Source organism: Lolium perenne, chromosome 1, assembly GCF_019359855.2.
Source record: "Lolium perenne isolate Kyuss_39 chromosome 1, Kyuss_2.0, whole genome shotgun sequence".
NCBI classification, from domain to species: domain Eukaryota; kingdom Viridiplantae; phylum Streptophyta; class Magnoliopsida; order Poales; family Poaceae; genus Lolium; species Lolium perenne.
The window spans coordinates 200720814-200736644 of NC_067244.2; the positions used below are offsets into that span (position 1 = coordinate 200720814).

A 15831-nucleotide genomic window follows, 5' to 3' on the forward strand; every position below is an offset into this window, starting at 1 on the left:
TTATGCTTAGTATCTATTTTTCAATATGCTTCTTATGCTTAGTATCTATTTTTCAATATGCTTCTTATGCTTAGTATCTATTTTTCAATATGCTTCTTATGCTTAGTATCTATTTTTTGCTTAGTGTCTACATTTTATTAAGGCATGAATGCTTACTTGTTTACTCTTTGTCAATGCAGGTGATTGATCAATATGAGCGGAAGCAAGTAATCCATGAACTCCATTTTGAAGAGTATGAGCCAACAGAAGTTCACCGGGACCACTAGAAGTGGAAGACCAACGCGTGCTAGCTCGCGTTACGCGGACGATGACACGGGTGGAGTTGGAGGTGGAGGTGTAGGTGGAGGTGGAGGACGTGGTGGAGGTGGAGGACGAGGTGGAGGTGGAGGACGAGCTGGAGGACGAGCTGGAGGACGAGGCGGAGGCGGAGGTGGAGGACGAGGACGAGGTGGAGGACGAGGACGAGGTGGAGGTGGACCTTTCCTTGGTGACATACCCTCTGCTTCTGGCGACGTGGCTTCCCAGTCCGCTCACACACAGTCTACTGAGGGGGAGATGGAGGTGGAGATGGAGGTGGAGATGGAGGTGGAGGGGCAGGACGAGGAGGCGGAGAGGGAGATGGCGCCGAAGAAGTTGCGCATTCGTGGTGAAGCGCAAGTCCCTGATGAGAGGAGGGAGCCTACTAGCCAGGATGCGAAAGCCCTCATCATCCCGAACGAAAAAGAGTAAGTTTAATTTTGAACATTTAGATTCATTTTGCTATGTACTAATGTTTTCATTATTGTGCATAACTGATTGGCATACTAATGTTTTGATTATTGTGCAGCAATTGGACATATGACAAGGGGGTTCGCCAGCCGTCGAGCATGATTGGAGCTCTTATTAGGCGATGCGGCCGGGCTTTTACACTCCGGTCCCCGGCGGCGAGAAGAAGCTAGCCGAGACTTGGGCGGACTATGAGGCAGCTCCTTGCCCGGGCTTTGGGACAGCTTCTGACGCCGTGTACACCAAGTTTTGGGTAAAGCATGCTTCTCGAGTTTACTTCATAGTTGATGACCACACTATGCTAACTCATGTCTCTCTCACAATTATTCTTATGCATGATTGCAGACCCATTATAAGGTGCCTGATGATATGGTTGAGCAAGGGAGGGCGGTACTGACTAGGGCTTGTCAGAGGTTGACAAGGCAACAGTGGTACAATCAGAAGCATACCTGCATCGGGCACTTCAAGGCTGAGCAGGGCACGAGGGTCAAGAAAGCTGACAATATCAGGGACGATCCTCAGCTGACAAAGGAAGATTACTTGAAGGTAAGTAAATATTCAATGAGACTCTATGTTGCTGCATAGTTGGGATTGCATTATGTGTTCTTCAAATGAGTTTTGGTTTTTCAGGTTATGCCCCTATGGTGCGAGAATAAGGAAGACGCATTTGAGGCCTTGGTAGCGAGGTGGGTTGGCGAAGACGCCGACTTCAACGCCAAGAGCGCGCGCAACAAGGCAAACCGGGGCACTGGAGGAACACACAGTGCGGGAAGCCGCAGCACTGAGCGCTACAGGAAGCACAAGGTACATATATACATGGAACAACTTGCATTTATTTCCCCTCATATTACTACTTGATACAAATAACATTTATCTTGCTGTGCAGGAGGCGGAACTCGGGGAGCCTCTCACCGAGGTGGGAGGGTGGCAGAAGATGAAGCTGAAGCAGCCCGATCTGAGCCAGCCTCAGCCCTCGCTGCCCGAGTACTTCGGCTATGCCGAAGAGGAGTTGGAGAAGTACTGCTCGGTGTTCAAGGGTCTTCATCCGGAGGTGGATGATCCTATTGAGCAGGAGACCGACTTGACGGCGATTATGGTGGCGGGGAGCGGCGCGGAGCATGGCCGCACGAAGCTTCTTAGTGGGGTGATCAAGCCGCAGAGGACCCTCACGCAGATCAGGTCTACCCTCACCACCGGCGACCCACCGGTCGCGCCTCCTCGACACCGTCGTACGGATGTAAGTTTTCTCATTTCCATCTTCTTTCCAACATTCATCCCTGAATGGCTAAATTGACATGACTCCTTTTCTTGGAAATTGTAGGATCACTTTGAGGCCGCCTACGCGGCCGCTTATGAGAAGTATTTGACGGTTGTAGCAGAGTGGGACCTCAAGAGAGCGGCTTGGGAAGAGTACCAGGAGGCGACGAGTCGTGTAAGTTCCAATCTTTTATGGTTCGAAGACATGACAAGTCCCACCTCCCCTTTTTTTATATCTGCGGCGCTTGACATCTAAACTATCTTGCAGGCGGTCAGGACGTTCTTCCAGACTGGAGAGAGGATCGCACTTCCGGCTGAGGAGCCAGCTAGGCCGGGGCCGACTCCAGTGTGCCCATCGAGGGAAGCTTTCGCGGCCACATACTACGCACGGACTCCGGTAAGTCCTGTGCCTAACCAGTTCTCACCGCTTTCCTTTCCCATGTGTAAGATGCTAACTTTTGTCAAACATGTAGGGCACGGGAAGTTCGCGGAACCGACCCTCTCCTGGTTCGTCGCGTGAGGGCACACCGATGCACCCCGGCCGCCATTCTCCCGGTGCTTCAGGGTTTTCACCTGCTGGCGATGGTTCAGGCCATGGTTCTACTTCGGTCTACCTCGACAAAGGCCGGACGCCTGAATTTACGAGTCGGGAACTTGGTTGGACCCCCTGATCTTAGTTTCCCTTAGCTAGGTGTCTAGCGGGTGTGCGTCGATCGTGTGTGCCATGTGTCGACGATGTATGATGATTGTGTGTGCTACATGACACATATTTGTATCACGATGATGTTGTTGCTACATTTGATGATGATTATGTGATGTGCAACATTTGTGATGCATTTGAATGTATATTACTGCTATATATGCTGTGCGTGCTGTGCTGGGCCAGGAAACGCAGTGGGAAACCAAATGGTATGGCACAGCCCCCTGGACGTGCCATGCCGTCGGCACAGGAAGGTTGTGCCCAGCGGCAGCGCGGAGCGGGCGGCAGCGCGTCTGGGCCGAAGGACCTGGGCCGACGGCTTGGCCGTCGGCACAGGAGCAGGGGCGTGGACGCGTGGCAGCCCGTGGTCGTCCGATGGCAGTTGATGGGCCGACGGCTTGGCCGTCGGCACAACAGCAGGGGCGTGGACGCGTGGCGGCCGCTGGTCATCCGATGGCAGTGTCTGGGCCGACGGCAGCCGTCGGCACAAGCACCTTCGACCTAACGGCCGTTAGACGCTCCGCGGGCTCCACGTTGACTGTGCCGACGGCTACTGTGCCGACGGCGTCGTTTGACCGTCGGGCTGGAGTGTGTGCCGACGGCAAAGGCTGGGCCGACGGCGAGCCAGTCTGTGCCGAGGCGATATTGTGCCGACGCCGGTGTGCCGACGGCAGCCGTCGGCACAGACGTGTGCCGACGGCAGGTGATGCTGTGCCGACGGCCGGCGGCTGGTTCCCGTAGTGACCTTTCTTCCACGTACGAGTCGCCCTCGGAGAACTCAAAGTGCCACGCGAAAAAAAAGCATCGGGTTTCCTGGCACCGTTATCCCCGGTGCCTTTTTTGTCGGGCTAGCATGAGCTCGACGATTACGGGCATGCCTCGGCATTTAAAAATGTTAGGGCCCACGTGTCACGTTGTAGTTTTATGATATGACTGATTTTATGGCGTGGCATCTCATGAAGAACGAGTTTTCTTCTGCATATCATGTTGACTGGGATGCGCAATCTGGATGAAAGCTACATGCTGGCCAAAGTTCAGGACTAATGAACGCTTATCCAATGTGAGAGAAAACTAGGAAATTAAAATACCCAGCTAAGATCAAAATCTTTGTGCGGAGGGTAATGCAAGATACTCTACCATGCAAAGTTACGCTTGCAAATCTACATGTTAAAATTAGTGGCCAATGCCAGGGAGTGGTGTTTTGGAACATGGGTGCATATGCTTCCTATATTTTGAAATGCATCTTATGTACATTTTAAATTTTAAAAAAATTGAAACAAAAAATTTGTACGTACATCTTCACGTGCTACGCGCTCACAAAGTCGTTTCATAAAAAATCGACTTATCATGTGACGTGTGTAAAAAAGACAAAATTCAGTGCTAAAAATAATATTTTTCACAAGATAAAGTTTCTCCATTTTACATAGGCCACAAAAAATATTGGTTTTTCGTGAAACTTAGCGAATGCACATACATTATGGAGATGTACATGTATAATTTTTTATCTAAATTTTTTGACATTTCGAAATATGTTTTTCTGGTAGAGGGAGCATACGCACCCGGGAGCCGAATTGAATTTCCGCCAATGCCAATCATGCAATAGTGATGCTGAAGATCTCAAACATCTACTATTTCTACGCCCGGGAGCGAAATGAGTTTGGCAAAATGTCTAATTGGATCATAAAATTATGAAGGTATGCGCTATAGATCTTGCGGGACAAGCGGTTCTAGAGTACCTCTTGTGTACAAAAGAACCAAATTCTCCAATTTTGGGCCATCTACCTCCGCAATTACCTGTTGGTACCTATGGTCGGAGTGATGTCAGTCGGTAAGTGGTGAACCAGTCCAACCTGAGAAAAGATCAGTCGTTGCGATCAACTTGTTAATAGCCAGTTTCAAAGCAGTTCACTCCCCTCGAGCAAAGCCAAAGTGAGTAAGTTGGACTAAACCTCCTTTGGATAGCCGGGATCAATGTTGATGCTTTCTTTGATGAGGAAAACTTGAGGCAGACTACTGGGATGTTTTTCGTGACAGTAAAGGCTAGTTCACGGTGGCATGTATTAATAAGATTGAGCATGTGGTGGATGCATTGTTAGCTGAAGCGTGGGCACTAAAACAATGCTTCATTCTTGCACTATCTGTCTGTTGCAATAGATTAATCAATATGTTGGATTGCTTGGAGATGGTGGAGACTATGAAAAATGGAGCTATTAGCCATGGAGTGGCACCTACGGTTTTCGATGACCGGTATCATATTGTATGTGATTTTGTTAAGATCTCTTTTGAACATGTTCCAAGAGAAGCAAATGTATTAGCCCATGAGGCTAGGAGATTTCCTAAAACCCGGAAAAATGCATCGAGCAGAGACCACCGCCTCATCCCCTTTGAGGCGACACATGGGTGAAATCTTAGGGCCATCGGGGCTCCCTCCCACCCCCTTCACCATTGTCGATGGCTCGACCTCAGTGGCTCCGCTCCCAATGCATGGGGGGATCTCCGGCCGTTTGGTGCAGTGTAGCTTGGAGTTAGGGCATAGTGTGAGGGACTGGAGGCCATGGAGGCTGCTAGGGTGGAGCCATGGTCTGTCCTAGGAGCTTCTGCTCTGTTGCCAGCGTCGCTACTTGTCCTATACAATGCTCTTTGTCCAATAGGGTGGCATCATGCAAGGAAAAAAACCTGTAGGTCCACATCGAACAAATTTTGGGCTTCCACCCTACTAATTTTCGGTGGTTTGGCCCTACTCATCTCCTTGCACCAAGTCCTCGATCTACTAGTTGTTAGCCTCTTCAATCTAGCCACCGACGAGTTTCTGCCTTCCCTTTGGAGACCTCTGCTATTTGGTGCATGGCGTTCCCAGATATCTAGATCAGAATCGATCCGGTCATGCGCTATGTTATCTTCATCCAGTGGGGCTTCATGAGGGCTTGGATCAAAGCTTCACGTTCTTGTCGGTGCCATGGTACATGTATAAGTATAAATTTACATAGTATTTAGATAGGTGAGAAATTCATGGTGGTTGCGATTGGAGGTTTTGAAGTTATGATGGAGAGGTGTTGTGGTTACGATAACGACTATATTGCACAATCTCTTCCTTTATGTCGGGTGTTTGATGACTTGCAGCTGCGGCCTCAGCAAGAGGGGTGGCAGCACATGTGAACTGCATTTTTGGTGGCACTACTCGAGTACCGAGTCACAATTTTCAAGGTGAAACCCCAAGGTGCCTTTATTGGTTGTACCTAGGAATGGTCTTGCTAACGTGATTGTTTTGTGAACTCGGACGTACTTTCTCTAGAGTGAAAACCTAAGATCTTTAGCTAGGCAATGACAGTCTTCTTCTTGCTTCCAGCAATCTATTAATAATCATCAACAATAGTACGAATATCGCCAAAAGCAATACAAATTACAAATAGGTACACGGACCACCTAGCCACGACTACAACCACTAGCGCGAGCCAAAGGCGGGCCGATGTCCTTGATCATCCATCACTGTAGTCGGGCAAACTATATCATACTAGAGCTTGTTATCTCTACTACTTAAAAAATGCGAACCGGTTCCGTCGTCAGACGGTACGTCGGTCCTTCGTCCAACATTCGTCACGCACCGACCGCGGTTGCTGTTTTCGAATTGCCCCCTCAGTATTTCTTGTATCATCAACCCATAGTCCATCGATCTCCTTATCCTCCATCTTCCCCACATCGCCGAAGACGGCGCCGAGTGCCCCTGCTCCAGCGAGGCCCCCTCCGTCCTGCTCCGTCGTGGCCTCCTCGCCACCCACCAACTCCGCATCCTGCGCTACCACGACGGTCCAGGAGGTGTGCACCCGGCTCTTGCACGGACTCACTGTCCCCGAACTCCGGCCCGCGATATGCGGAGCGCTTAAGTCGGCCGGCCGGTCTGCTCTTTGGTCTGGAACTAGAGCACGAGACCCACTCCATCGCAAGCTGCGTTGCCTTGCCGACTATCCTGGATGCCGCCTGCTACTTCTTTGATTACTGGGGAGGTGAACTTAGCGGCGGCGGCCGAGTGGAACGTGGAGGGTGGATCGACGATGGAGGGCGAGGGGTTGAAGATCTTGAGCCATCCCGGGGGTCGTGCGTCGGATGCTGCTTCAGCTACTGAAGTTAGTCATGGCCGCCGCCTCCTGCACGTGCATACACACGCCGCCATCGGTCCACCACTTAACGAGGTATTTTTACAGAAATTAGGATACTCCGCTTAGATACTGTTTCGACTGAGATTGTTTCCCACGAAAATCGTTGATCTAACAACTAAAAATCGAGCAAAAAAAGTTGATCTACAATTAGGATACTCCAGGTTGTTCATTCAGAAATAGATATCACGAACTTAATTGAATGCAGTAGCGTTGAGTGCTTGTGGAGTGCTTCTTTATGTGCACGGAACTACCACCATGTCCATCCACAGAAGGATAACCAGCTTCAGGGAATTCTGCAGTAAAATCACATACCATTTGCACATAGTTGAACTGAATCGTGAATTGTTTCGCTTAGTATATTCTGGTGTTTGAAATTGTGTTACTGATACACATTGTTTGCAGCTGTGATATTTCCCTCATGCAACTGCAGGATCGAATCAGCGACCGACAACCAGAGGTAGAAGGAGGTATGCTCAGAGGTCAGAGGGGTAAAGGAGGAAAGCAAGATGCCGGTCGGAGCCGAGATAGACAAGGAGTATGGGATCTGCATGGAGCTGATGTCATGCTGCCCAACTATAGCCACGCAATGTGCTAATGCTTGCTGGGAGTAAGTAGTAATAACTATAACTACTACTGAGGTCCCAAATGATGGTGCTAATGCTTGAGCAAGTTTGATTCAGTTGATAATGTTTTTTTGCACGAATAATATTTTCTTATACTGAGCATACTCTTAGTTCCTTGTACCGCAACAAACACGAGATTGGTCCTACTCATATATTTCTATAGTGGTACACCTTAATATCTAGAATACAACTTTGTATAAAAACTCACTTTCGATATTGCATCATAACGTTGTCAATATATGTCAACTTGTAACTATGAAAATCTAATGGTTAGGTCACAATCTTCTGCCTAGGCATGTTGCCGCACTTACTTCAGCTTTTATTTGGACTTATTGTCTACTTGTAGCGGAGCAAATACTACAATGCAATTTTACTTTGTCAGTGGAGGGGGTGCATTTTTTCCTTATTATGGCAGTTTCTTTGCAGCTCAGCCAGTAGGCCCTTTTGGTATGGTATAAAAAAAATAGCCCTGGTTATGTTTGAAGGAATATTTATAGCCTCTAACCAGCTAGCGGCTAGATATGAGAAGCAAATGAACTATTGTTTAGTTCATATTGTAATATCTGTAAATTAGTATGGAGTTTCTACTTACCACTCCTCGATTTCCTTAAGCTCATTATTTAGGGAGGGTGCAATGCCTATCTCAAAGTGACACAAGAAATAATGACTTAATTATCAGGACCTTCTGTAGAGCTTTCCATAAAAATACTATTAGGAAAATACAAGAAGTACGACATGATCCAAATGTAGTTATTTCATGGTTACCTTTCATTCATACCCAATGAACCATGTCATGTTTTTATTTCCATCTGTTGTAAAAGATATATCATAATTAAACATTCGAAAAATTGTGCAGTATACCTTTATGTTGTAAAATAGTCTCACTTTCTGTATTCTAAAAATAACGTGAACATGGACTTATTTTTGGGGCTATTGAATCAAATTTACTCAAGAACACCTAACCCTGGACTAGACTCTTCAAGTACAAGCATGTGTGAGCTAGCAAGTGTGAATCATGACCTCCAGCAGGCCGGTGATTCCAATTCATGAGTGATTAAGACCTTTACCAAAAATTCTACAGACCCGTGAAATGCTTTGATTCAACGGGACTAGAAAGCACATGATGGCCACCATCGATCAGTTGATTCATCGTCTTCCAGGCTGCAACCTACTGTAGTGTACGACATTTAAGATCAAATTTGAATGCAGAAACCACGGTCATCTGATGATTGTTTTTAGCACCACCTGTTACATGCTTTGGACATGATTTGAATGCGATATACCACTTCTCCAGCGTACTGTATTCCTCGGATCAGTCAATCTTGGAAATTCAGTGATTAGTGTTATTGCAACCACTTCTGACCTTTGAGGGAGTAGGTTTCGATGCTTGTTCTACACTCTACACACCGCTGCTCACTCGTGGTTACTACTCATCAACTATTCTGCATGCACAAGTTTGTCTCACATGTGCACTGACACTGAAATAATTAACCTTGGAATGTAAAATAGTGCTTTGCTCCTGAAGTTCAACATAAGTTATTCCATAGACTTGGCCTGCCTAGCTTAATCTTATTTGCACATCTCGTGGAAAAAAATCTTCTAGGTATTATAACTTCCCTACTAATTTTTGCAAGTTTGCATTGTAGATCACCTTCAAGTTTATGTATCATCTTTCAAGTTCTATGATGTTTCCTTTTTACATGTTTGCATTTGGCTAAACTATCATGTAACTGCTAGCATTAGTCGCAAATGGCAATGCAATCTGAAAATTAGACGATGACAGGGTTAGATTCTGAATTTTATATCCCTAGAATCTAGAAATATTACTCATGTTATGTGTTATTTTTCAGGCTTACTCTTGGTTGGTTTGTTGGTAGGTCAGGAGGAGTCAGGGCTCCATCGTTCAAAAGGTAATAATGGAGAATTCATGGATTATGTAATTTTTCAGCATGATATATGCCAATAGTAGTTACTCAAACATGAAATGAGAATTTCGGTGTTAGATTTAATGAAGTGATTCTATTCTACTATTTTCCTTTGCATTTTTTTTCATAACAGAAGTGCCAGTCCCAATTGTATTGTCTAGAGTGGAGTAGTTGAATAAAGCCACTTTTTTTTTCCCTTTTTGCAGCCCTAGAATGATGCATCAGGTAGCATATGAAAGAATGGAGCATGCATAGCTTATGCCACATGCATTTGTGTATCTAAGCAATGTTGTGGATTGCCATTGCCCTTCATGTTTGATGAAGTCATTTTTGGATGGCAAGAAACCGTGTTTGACTACTCTGTTGTATGAGTACCACCCACCTGCACCACAGCGTCGACTATCTCTATCGTACTGAAAATTGAAAGATCAACATTGCTTGGATTGGTACAGAAAATGTGATTTCCATTACTATGTATCCACTGGAAGTATTGGATCTTCAAATTCCTAACATTTGTGCACTATTCAGATGTGTTACAGCAATTAGTTGTCTTTCTACACTGAACTTAATTTCAATGGTGATTGCTCCTTGCCTTTGCCTAGAACAATCATTGATGATGCACTGTACTTCTTCAAACATTGGTGATGAATTCTTAAACGTTGGTGGCGGGTTCTCAAATTAGAAAGATGTTGCAGTTAGAGAGTTGGAAGGATCAAAATACATATAAAAAAGGTTGACGTGATTAGTAGTGTTTACTAGAGTTTACAACATCGTTTCGAAAGTTGTATCTTCTTATTCCTCATGGAGGCACAACCGCACACGCATACCTGGGTTCATTTGTTTAGTTTGGCCTGGGTTAGAATGAAGAGTAAATTTAAAAATAGAATGAATATAACATTATCACTATAAAGTGCAGTTTATCATAGGTGAATATGAATGCAGAGTAGATGAATGAGTCGTTTCGACCATTTACTTTCAGATAAATATTCTCTATATATGTTTTAATGTTTACTAGCAAAAATGCCCGCGCGTTGCTGCGGAAAAATAGGTTTTTGATCATGAAAATTCTATTATGGTGCACCATAACATCAGCCTGGACGTTTATTGTTCCAGCTTCGAGCATCGCCGGGAGCCGCTCTTGGGCACATCAAATTTGTCCAATTCGTGAGATCCCGTCGGCTCCTTCCTCAATCCCCCCTTCTCCCTTTCGGCCTGCCTCTTCCCCGCCTCCAAGCCAGAATTCCTCATCCCCGCCGGTGGGTTCACACGCTGAGTTGCTGCCGCCTCGTAGAGGCACAGGCACCACCCCCGCCCAAGCTCCATTCTGATTTCGTTCCTGCCGTGGCTGGCAACTGCCTTAATTCCTTATCCATTCTAATCCAATGTTACTGGGGCGGCTCGTTGATTCCACGAAAGTTTGACCTATATAAACCAGCCGAAATTGTTATAAAGGAGCGAGGTGGGACTATTGAGTGATAAAATATTTTTGGCGTGTATGCAGCTTTTGGATGCGGCACATTGATTAATTGCATTTGCGGCCCTTTGCAGTGCACCGGACGACGAACGCCAGCCTGAGGGCATTCCGTCGGAGGGAACCATTTTAACACGACAGAGATTCTTCGTGAACGAATCGTTATGTTACATAAGCGGTGGCATTGTCCGTAATTTCAGGGGAAATTAAAAACAGACGAAATTTTTGGGGAGAAACCTTCCTTCCTTTATTAGTAGGTATAGATGTGTCTAAGTTTATTTTCTCATAGGTAGGGATGAAAACCAAGCGGAAACGGACGGAACTTAGTGATGCTATATTTTTTTTTTGCAAAACCAGAAATGAGTAGAGGAACCTCGGAAACAAATATGGAAATAGATATTGTCGAAAGTAGATGCGGACCAAATATGGTGCAGACACGAAGCGAAAAGCGGATATATGTCAGAACCAAGAGTCCGCTTGAATCAAACAAACAACAAAACAAACAACAACCAAGCCTTTCAGTCTCAAACAAGTTGGGGTAGGCTAGAGTTGAAATCCATAAGATCTCGAAGCCAAGTCATGGTTCCGGAACGTGGATAGCTAACTTCCACGCACCCCTGTCCATGGCTAAATCTTTGTCGATATTCCAAACCTTCAGGTCTGTCTTAACGGACTCCTCCCATGTTAAGTTTGGTCTACCACGACCCCTCTTAACATTCTCAACACGCTTTATCCGTCCGCTATGCACTGGCGTTTCCGGAGACCTCCGATGGATATATCCAAACCATCTAAGACGATATTGGACCAGCTTCTTTTCAAGAGTCCGCTTGAATCAAGAAGAAAAAAATCAGGCAACACAAGAAACCGACAAACCTGATCTCTAACCCTACCGTGGCCGCTCAATATTTTGGGGTGAGCCGCTTTGACCGTTCGAGTTGACAAGATCACATATTGAGATTGCTTAATTGAGTCATGCATACCAAACTGTAAAACAAAAGGTTCCATGGTCTATATCCCACGAAAACGCTATTCCTTTTTCGCTAGAAAAAATTTGTTTTGCAAAATTCTGTTTCTTTTTCAGATTTTTTGTTCCATCTCCGTATTTCCACGGAAAAATCAGAATTTTTTTTGCTTTATTTTTATTCATACCCGTAGCAACGCACGGGCATTCAACTAGTAGTAGAAAAATGAGAAGTTGTCGTGCTAAGGTCCCAAAAGACCAGTGCACCAGAGCAACAACCATCGCCAATAATGAAAACCATATATAGGAAGAGACTGACATGAAATCACACCAATGAACACGAAAACTGACCGGGTCCGAGGAGTTCAGCAGGCACACGACTCCACACGCCTTTCGCCAGCGCTAGACTCACCGCCAGGACATGGTTAGGACGGAGAGAATGTTGTTCTAACTTGAAGATGTGGATGCCGCCTCAACGTCTCGAAAAAACACTCAAAAACAACATAAAAGGGAACGGAAACCTCAGGGCCGCTAGAGGCGGAGCAGACCAGCGACGTTTTTGGTGAGGAGAGCGAAAACCCTAGATTGCATAAAAAAAATGCTCACCATCATCAATTCATTCGGTGATCCAAAACGTGCAGAAAGTTTAAGGACCGACCGAGCTATGCAGTTAACCCATCGCCAAGTTGGGGAAAGTCGACAGCCACATGACGCGCCGATCATCAGTAGCTTATCATCACCGTATCCAGTTAAGAGCAGACACCCCATGCCGCGCCCGCGCGCGCCGTTCGTCCCAGCGCCGAGACACTGAACATGACCGGATTCCCCTCCCGCCCTGACACGCGCCGCGATCCATGGACGCACCCGCTCGCGACTCGCCGCCCATGAGGTCCACGGAGTTAAGCTCATACGCTGCAATGCTCGTGCCTGGTGGCCTCTTCGCCGCCGGGCCCGACTGCTCAAGTCAAGTCGCCCTAGCTAAGCAGCCGCGGTGAGAGCTGAGAGGCCATGTGGGGGAGTTGGGCGTGCTCGCGCCACCACCACCAGCACCACACACGCGCTCGCCGGGGGGCAGCGGTTGGTGCCCGTTACGTACGCGCGCGCGCGCTCTGGGCCGATGGAGGACACTCGCATGTGCGCCTGATTTGTACGTATTAACTGCCGCGCGCCTCCGTGGCCGTGGTCACCCCGCCCGGCACGTCAGACGCCGCCTGCCCGCCCGCCCTTCAATTTCCCATCTTTCTTTCATTTTCTTCCTCTCTCTCATCAAATCAGTCTATCATCATTGAGAGGAAAAGAAAGAAATGTTTACTACCGCACGGCCCCGAGTATCCAATCCAACCGCCACCGGCGCCGAGCTCTAGTCGGGCTATAAATACCTTGGCCGGGATGACCAAGCTCCTCACTGCCTACCAGTCGCTTCGAGTCTACCTGCGGAAGTTCAGATACCCTCCCTCCCACCCCCACTCAGAGGCAACCTAGCTTGCTGATACAAGGAAGCTCTCGACCAGCAATGGCAGTTGCCGGTGCTCTCTTCTTCCTCCTCTCCTCCCTCTGCCTCCTCGCCCGGCACGCCGCGGCCGGCGGGTACGGCGGGTGGCAGAGCGCCCACGCCACGTTCTACGGAGGCGGCGATGCTTCCGGCACAATGGGTAAGTCAGCCGGCCGCCGGTTAATCTACCTACCTTATCAAAGAAACAAACAAACACTCACGCGGCTCGCTCTGGGTGCATGCAGGCGGGGCGTGCGGGTACGGCAACCTGTACAGCCAGGGCTACGGCACCAACACGGCGGCGCTGAGCACGGCGCTCTTCAACGACGGCGCGGCCTGCGGCTCCTGCTACGAGCTGCGCTGCGACAGCGCCGGCCGCTCCTGCAACCCCGGCTCCATCATGGTTACCGCCACCAACTTCTGCCCGCCCAACTACGGCCTCCCCAGCGACGACGGCGGCTGGTGCAACCCGCCGAGGCCGCACTTCGACATGGCCGAGCCAGCCTTCCTCCACATCGCGCAGTACCGCGCCGGCATCGTGCCCGTCGCATACAGGAGGTGAGGACTGTAGTAACTTCTTGGCACGTTCAGCGTCGGTCGGGACCGCGTCCATGCAGTTGGTTCGGCCCATAAGTTCCGGTGGGCCACGCACGCACGCTGCATATCTGATACGGTGCACGTACGCGGGATAGGCAGGCTACACTCTACTGGGTGTAGCGTACTGCCTACAGTACACGCATGTGCCGTGCGTTTCAATGTCTGTCACAACTTCAACTGACGACGCGCCGCATGTGCTGCTTGCAGGGTCCCGTGCGTGAAGAAGGGCGGCATCCGCTTCACCGTCAACGGCCACTCCTACTTCAACCTGGTGCTGGTCACCAACGTCGCCGGCGCCGGCGACGTGCGCACCGTCTCCATCAAGGGCACGCGCACCGGCTGGCAGGCCATGTCGCGCAACTGGGGCATGAACTGGCAGAGCAACGCCGACCTCGACGGACAGTGCCTCTCCTTCAGGGTCACCTCAAGCGACGGCCGCACCGTCACAAGCAACGCCGCCGCGCCCGCGGGGTGGCAGTTTGGCCAGACATTCGAGGGCGCACAGTTCTAGCTTCCTCCTCCTGTTCCTCCTCCATCTCCGCAAGCATTGGCGATCGAGGAAGAAGAAGCGAAGCAATGATCCATTCAACAATTAATTATTCTGCACTCGCTTCGTTATACAGGTTCCCGGCCGGGCTATGCTGAGGCTGCTAATTAGCACCCGCTTAGTAGACGTTTCTTTCACTTCTCTCGATTCAGGTCTCAAGTTTATTAAAGGCTTGAGAACAAGCTAGTCCATCAAGTACTTACTCAAGTACACCGTAGTAGCAGTGTGGCACTCCTTGATGAAGAAAGAAAAGGAGCTTATAATTGCATTAGGTACCACTATTACTAGTTTGCTAGTACTACCTTTGATGGTTTGTACTCTACTACCAGCATGTACTGGATGGTGGCCTTTGTGATGAAATTGAAAATCACAAGGTCATATTTAAGGAAGGATCCATCGATTGATGTTCTACCATAGAAGAGCCGTGTACTGTTGCTGTCTTGCTGGGCTGTAATGTAAACCTCCCCGGTCGTATATATCTTCCTTCTCGGCACATGGGTGGGAGACGCGGACGTTTGTGGGGCATCCATGTCCTGCATTTTCTGGATCGAGTACATGATAAGCTTGTGATGGGGCTGTTCGATTATCCATTTGTTCGCGAGTTCCTGCAGCTTTGCTTGCCTCCACACGCTCAAGCTGACCGATATGGTAGCCGTAGGGGCTCTCTGCCTCAGAATCGGTCCTGTGATTCCGCAATCCACCACAATTGAGCGGACAAATCGCATCCCAGCTAAAGCTCGTCCTGATCATGGTGTGTTGGCTCTACAGGACAACAGCTAGCTAGCGTGCTATGTTAGAGGACAAGAACGTAGTACTTGCGTCCCATTGTAGTATCACGTACTGACGGACGTCTCTAATTTTTGCCCAATCAGAAATCATTGCTGCTGTACGCAACTGCTCGGCATTCCTTCGCTAGGCTAACGGAAGCTAGAATCATGAACATTTGTTCCTCTCTGTGTCCCCGAGATATGACGGCAACGGTTGAGTGCTTTTGGGCATGATATCGTAGTCTGTTTCTTGTCTATTTCACTCCGTCGGCATCGTGCGACGGCGACGCGACAGGTCCAAGACAAGAGACCAAAGTTAGTGAAATTGGTGACGCCAGACGCCGATCGTCGGAATATGAGCCGGCAGCGCCTCGCGGCCTCGCCAGCTCGCCGCTTCATCGGCTCGGGTAATTTGCGTGTTGCATAGGAATTTCGGTTTAGACTATATCCCCTAGTTTAAAATAGCCGGCTATAGCCTGGCTATAGCCCGCTATAGCCTTTCCCACATGGTGCGGCTAACTGCATTAGCCCGCTAAAAGGTGTAAAAGTCCTTAAATAGCCGGCTATAGCCA

At 48.3% G+C, this 15831-nt stretch overlaps 1 protein-coding gene and 1 long non-coding RNA gene across 3 annotated transcripts; both read left to right on the forward strand.

Moving 5' to 3' along the window:
- The first annotated feature begins 6299 nt into the window (after window positions 1-6299).
- Window positions 6300-10122, forward strand: LOC127319121 (uncharacterized). 2 transcript variants are annotated; one of them, XR_011747165.1, is made up of 4 exons: window positions 6300-6909; window positions 7307-7483; window positions 9350-9409; window positions 9631-10122. It is a non-coding gene; the product is annotated as an uncharacterized lncRNA (long non-coding RNA). The 2 variants fall into 2 exon arrangements; XR_007862414.2 differs by lacking the exon at window positions 6300-6909 and having other exon boundaries at window positions 6951-7483.
- Window positions 10123-13274: 3152 nt separating this feature from the next.
- LOC127319113 (expansin-A4) lies at window positions 13275-14911 on the forward strand. Its single transcript, XM_051349324.2, has 3 exons — window positions 13275-13508; window positions 13594-13906; window positions 14153-14911. Exons 1-3 carry the CDS (start codon window positions 13370-13372, stop codon window positions 14454-14456), a joined length of 756 nt encoding a protein of 251 aa, XP_051205284.1. The 5' UTR covers window positions 13275-13369; the 3' UTR covers window positions 14457-14911.
- Window positions 14912-15831: the final 920 nt, after the last annotated feature.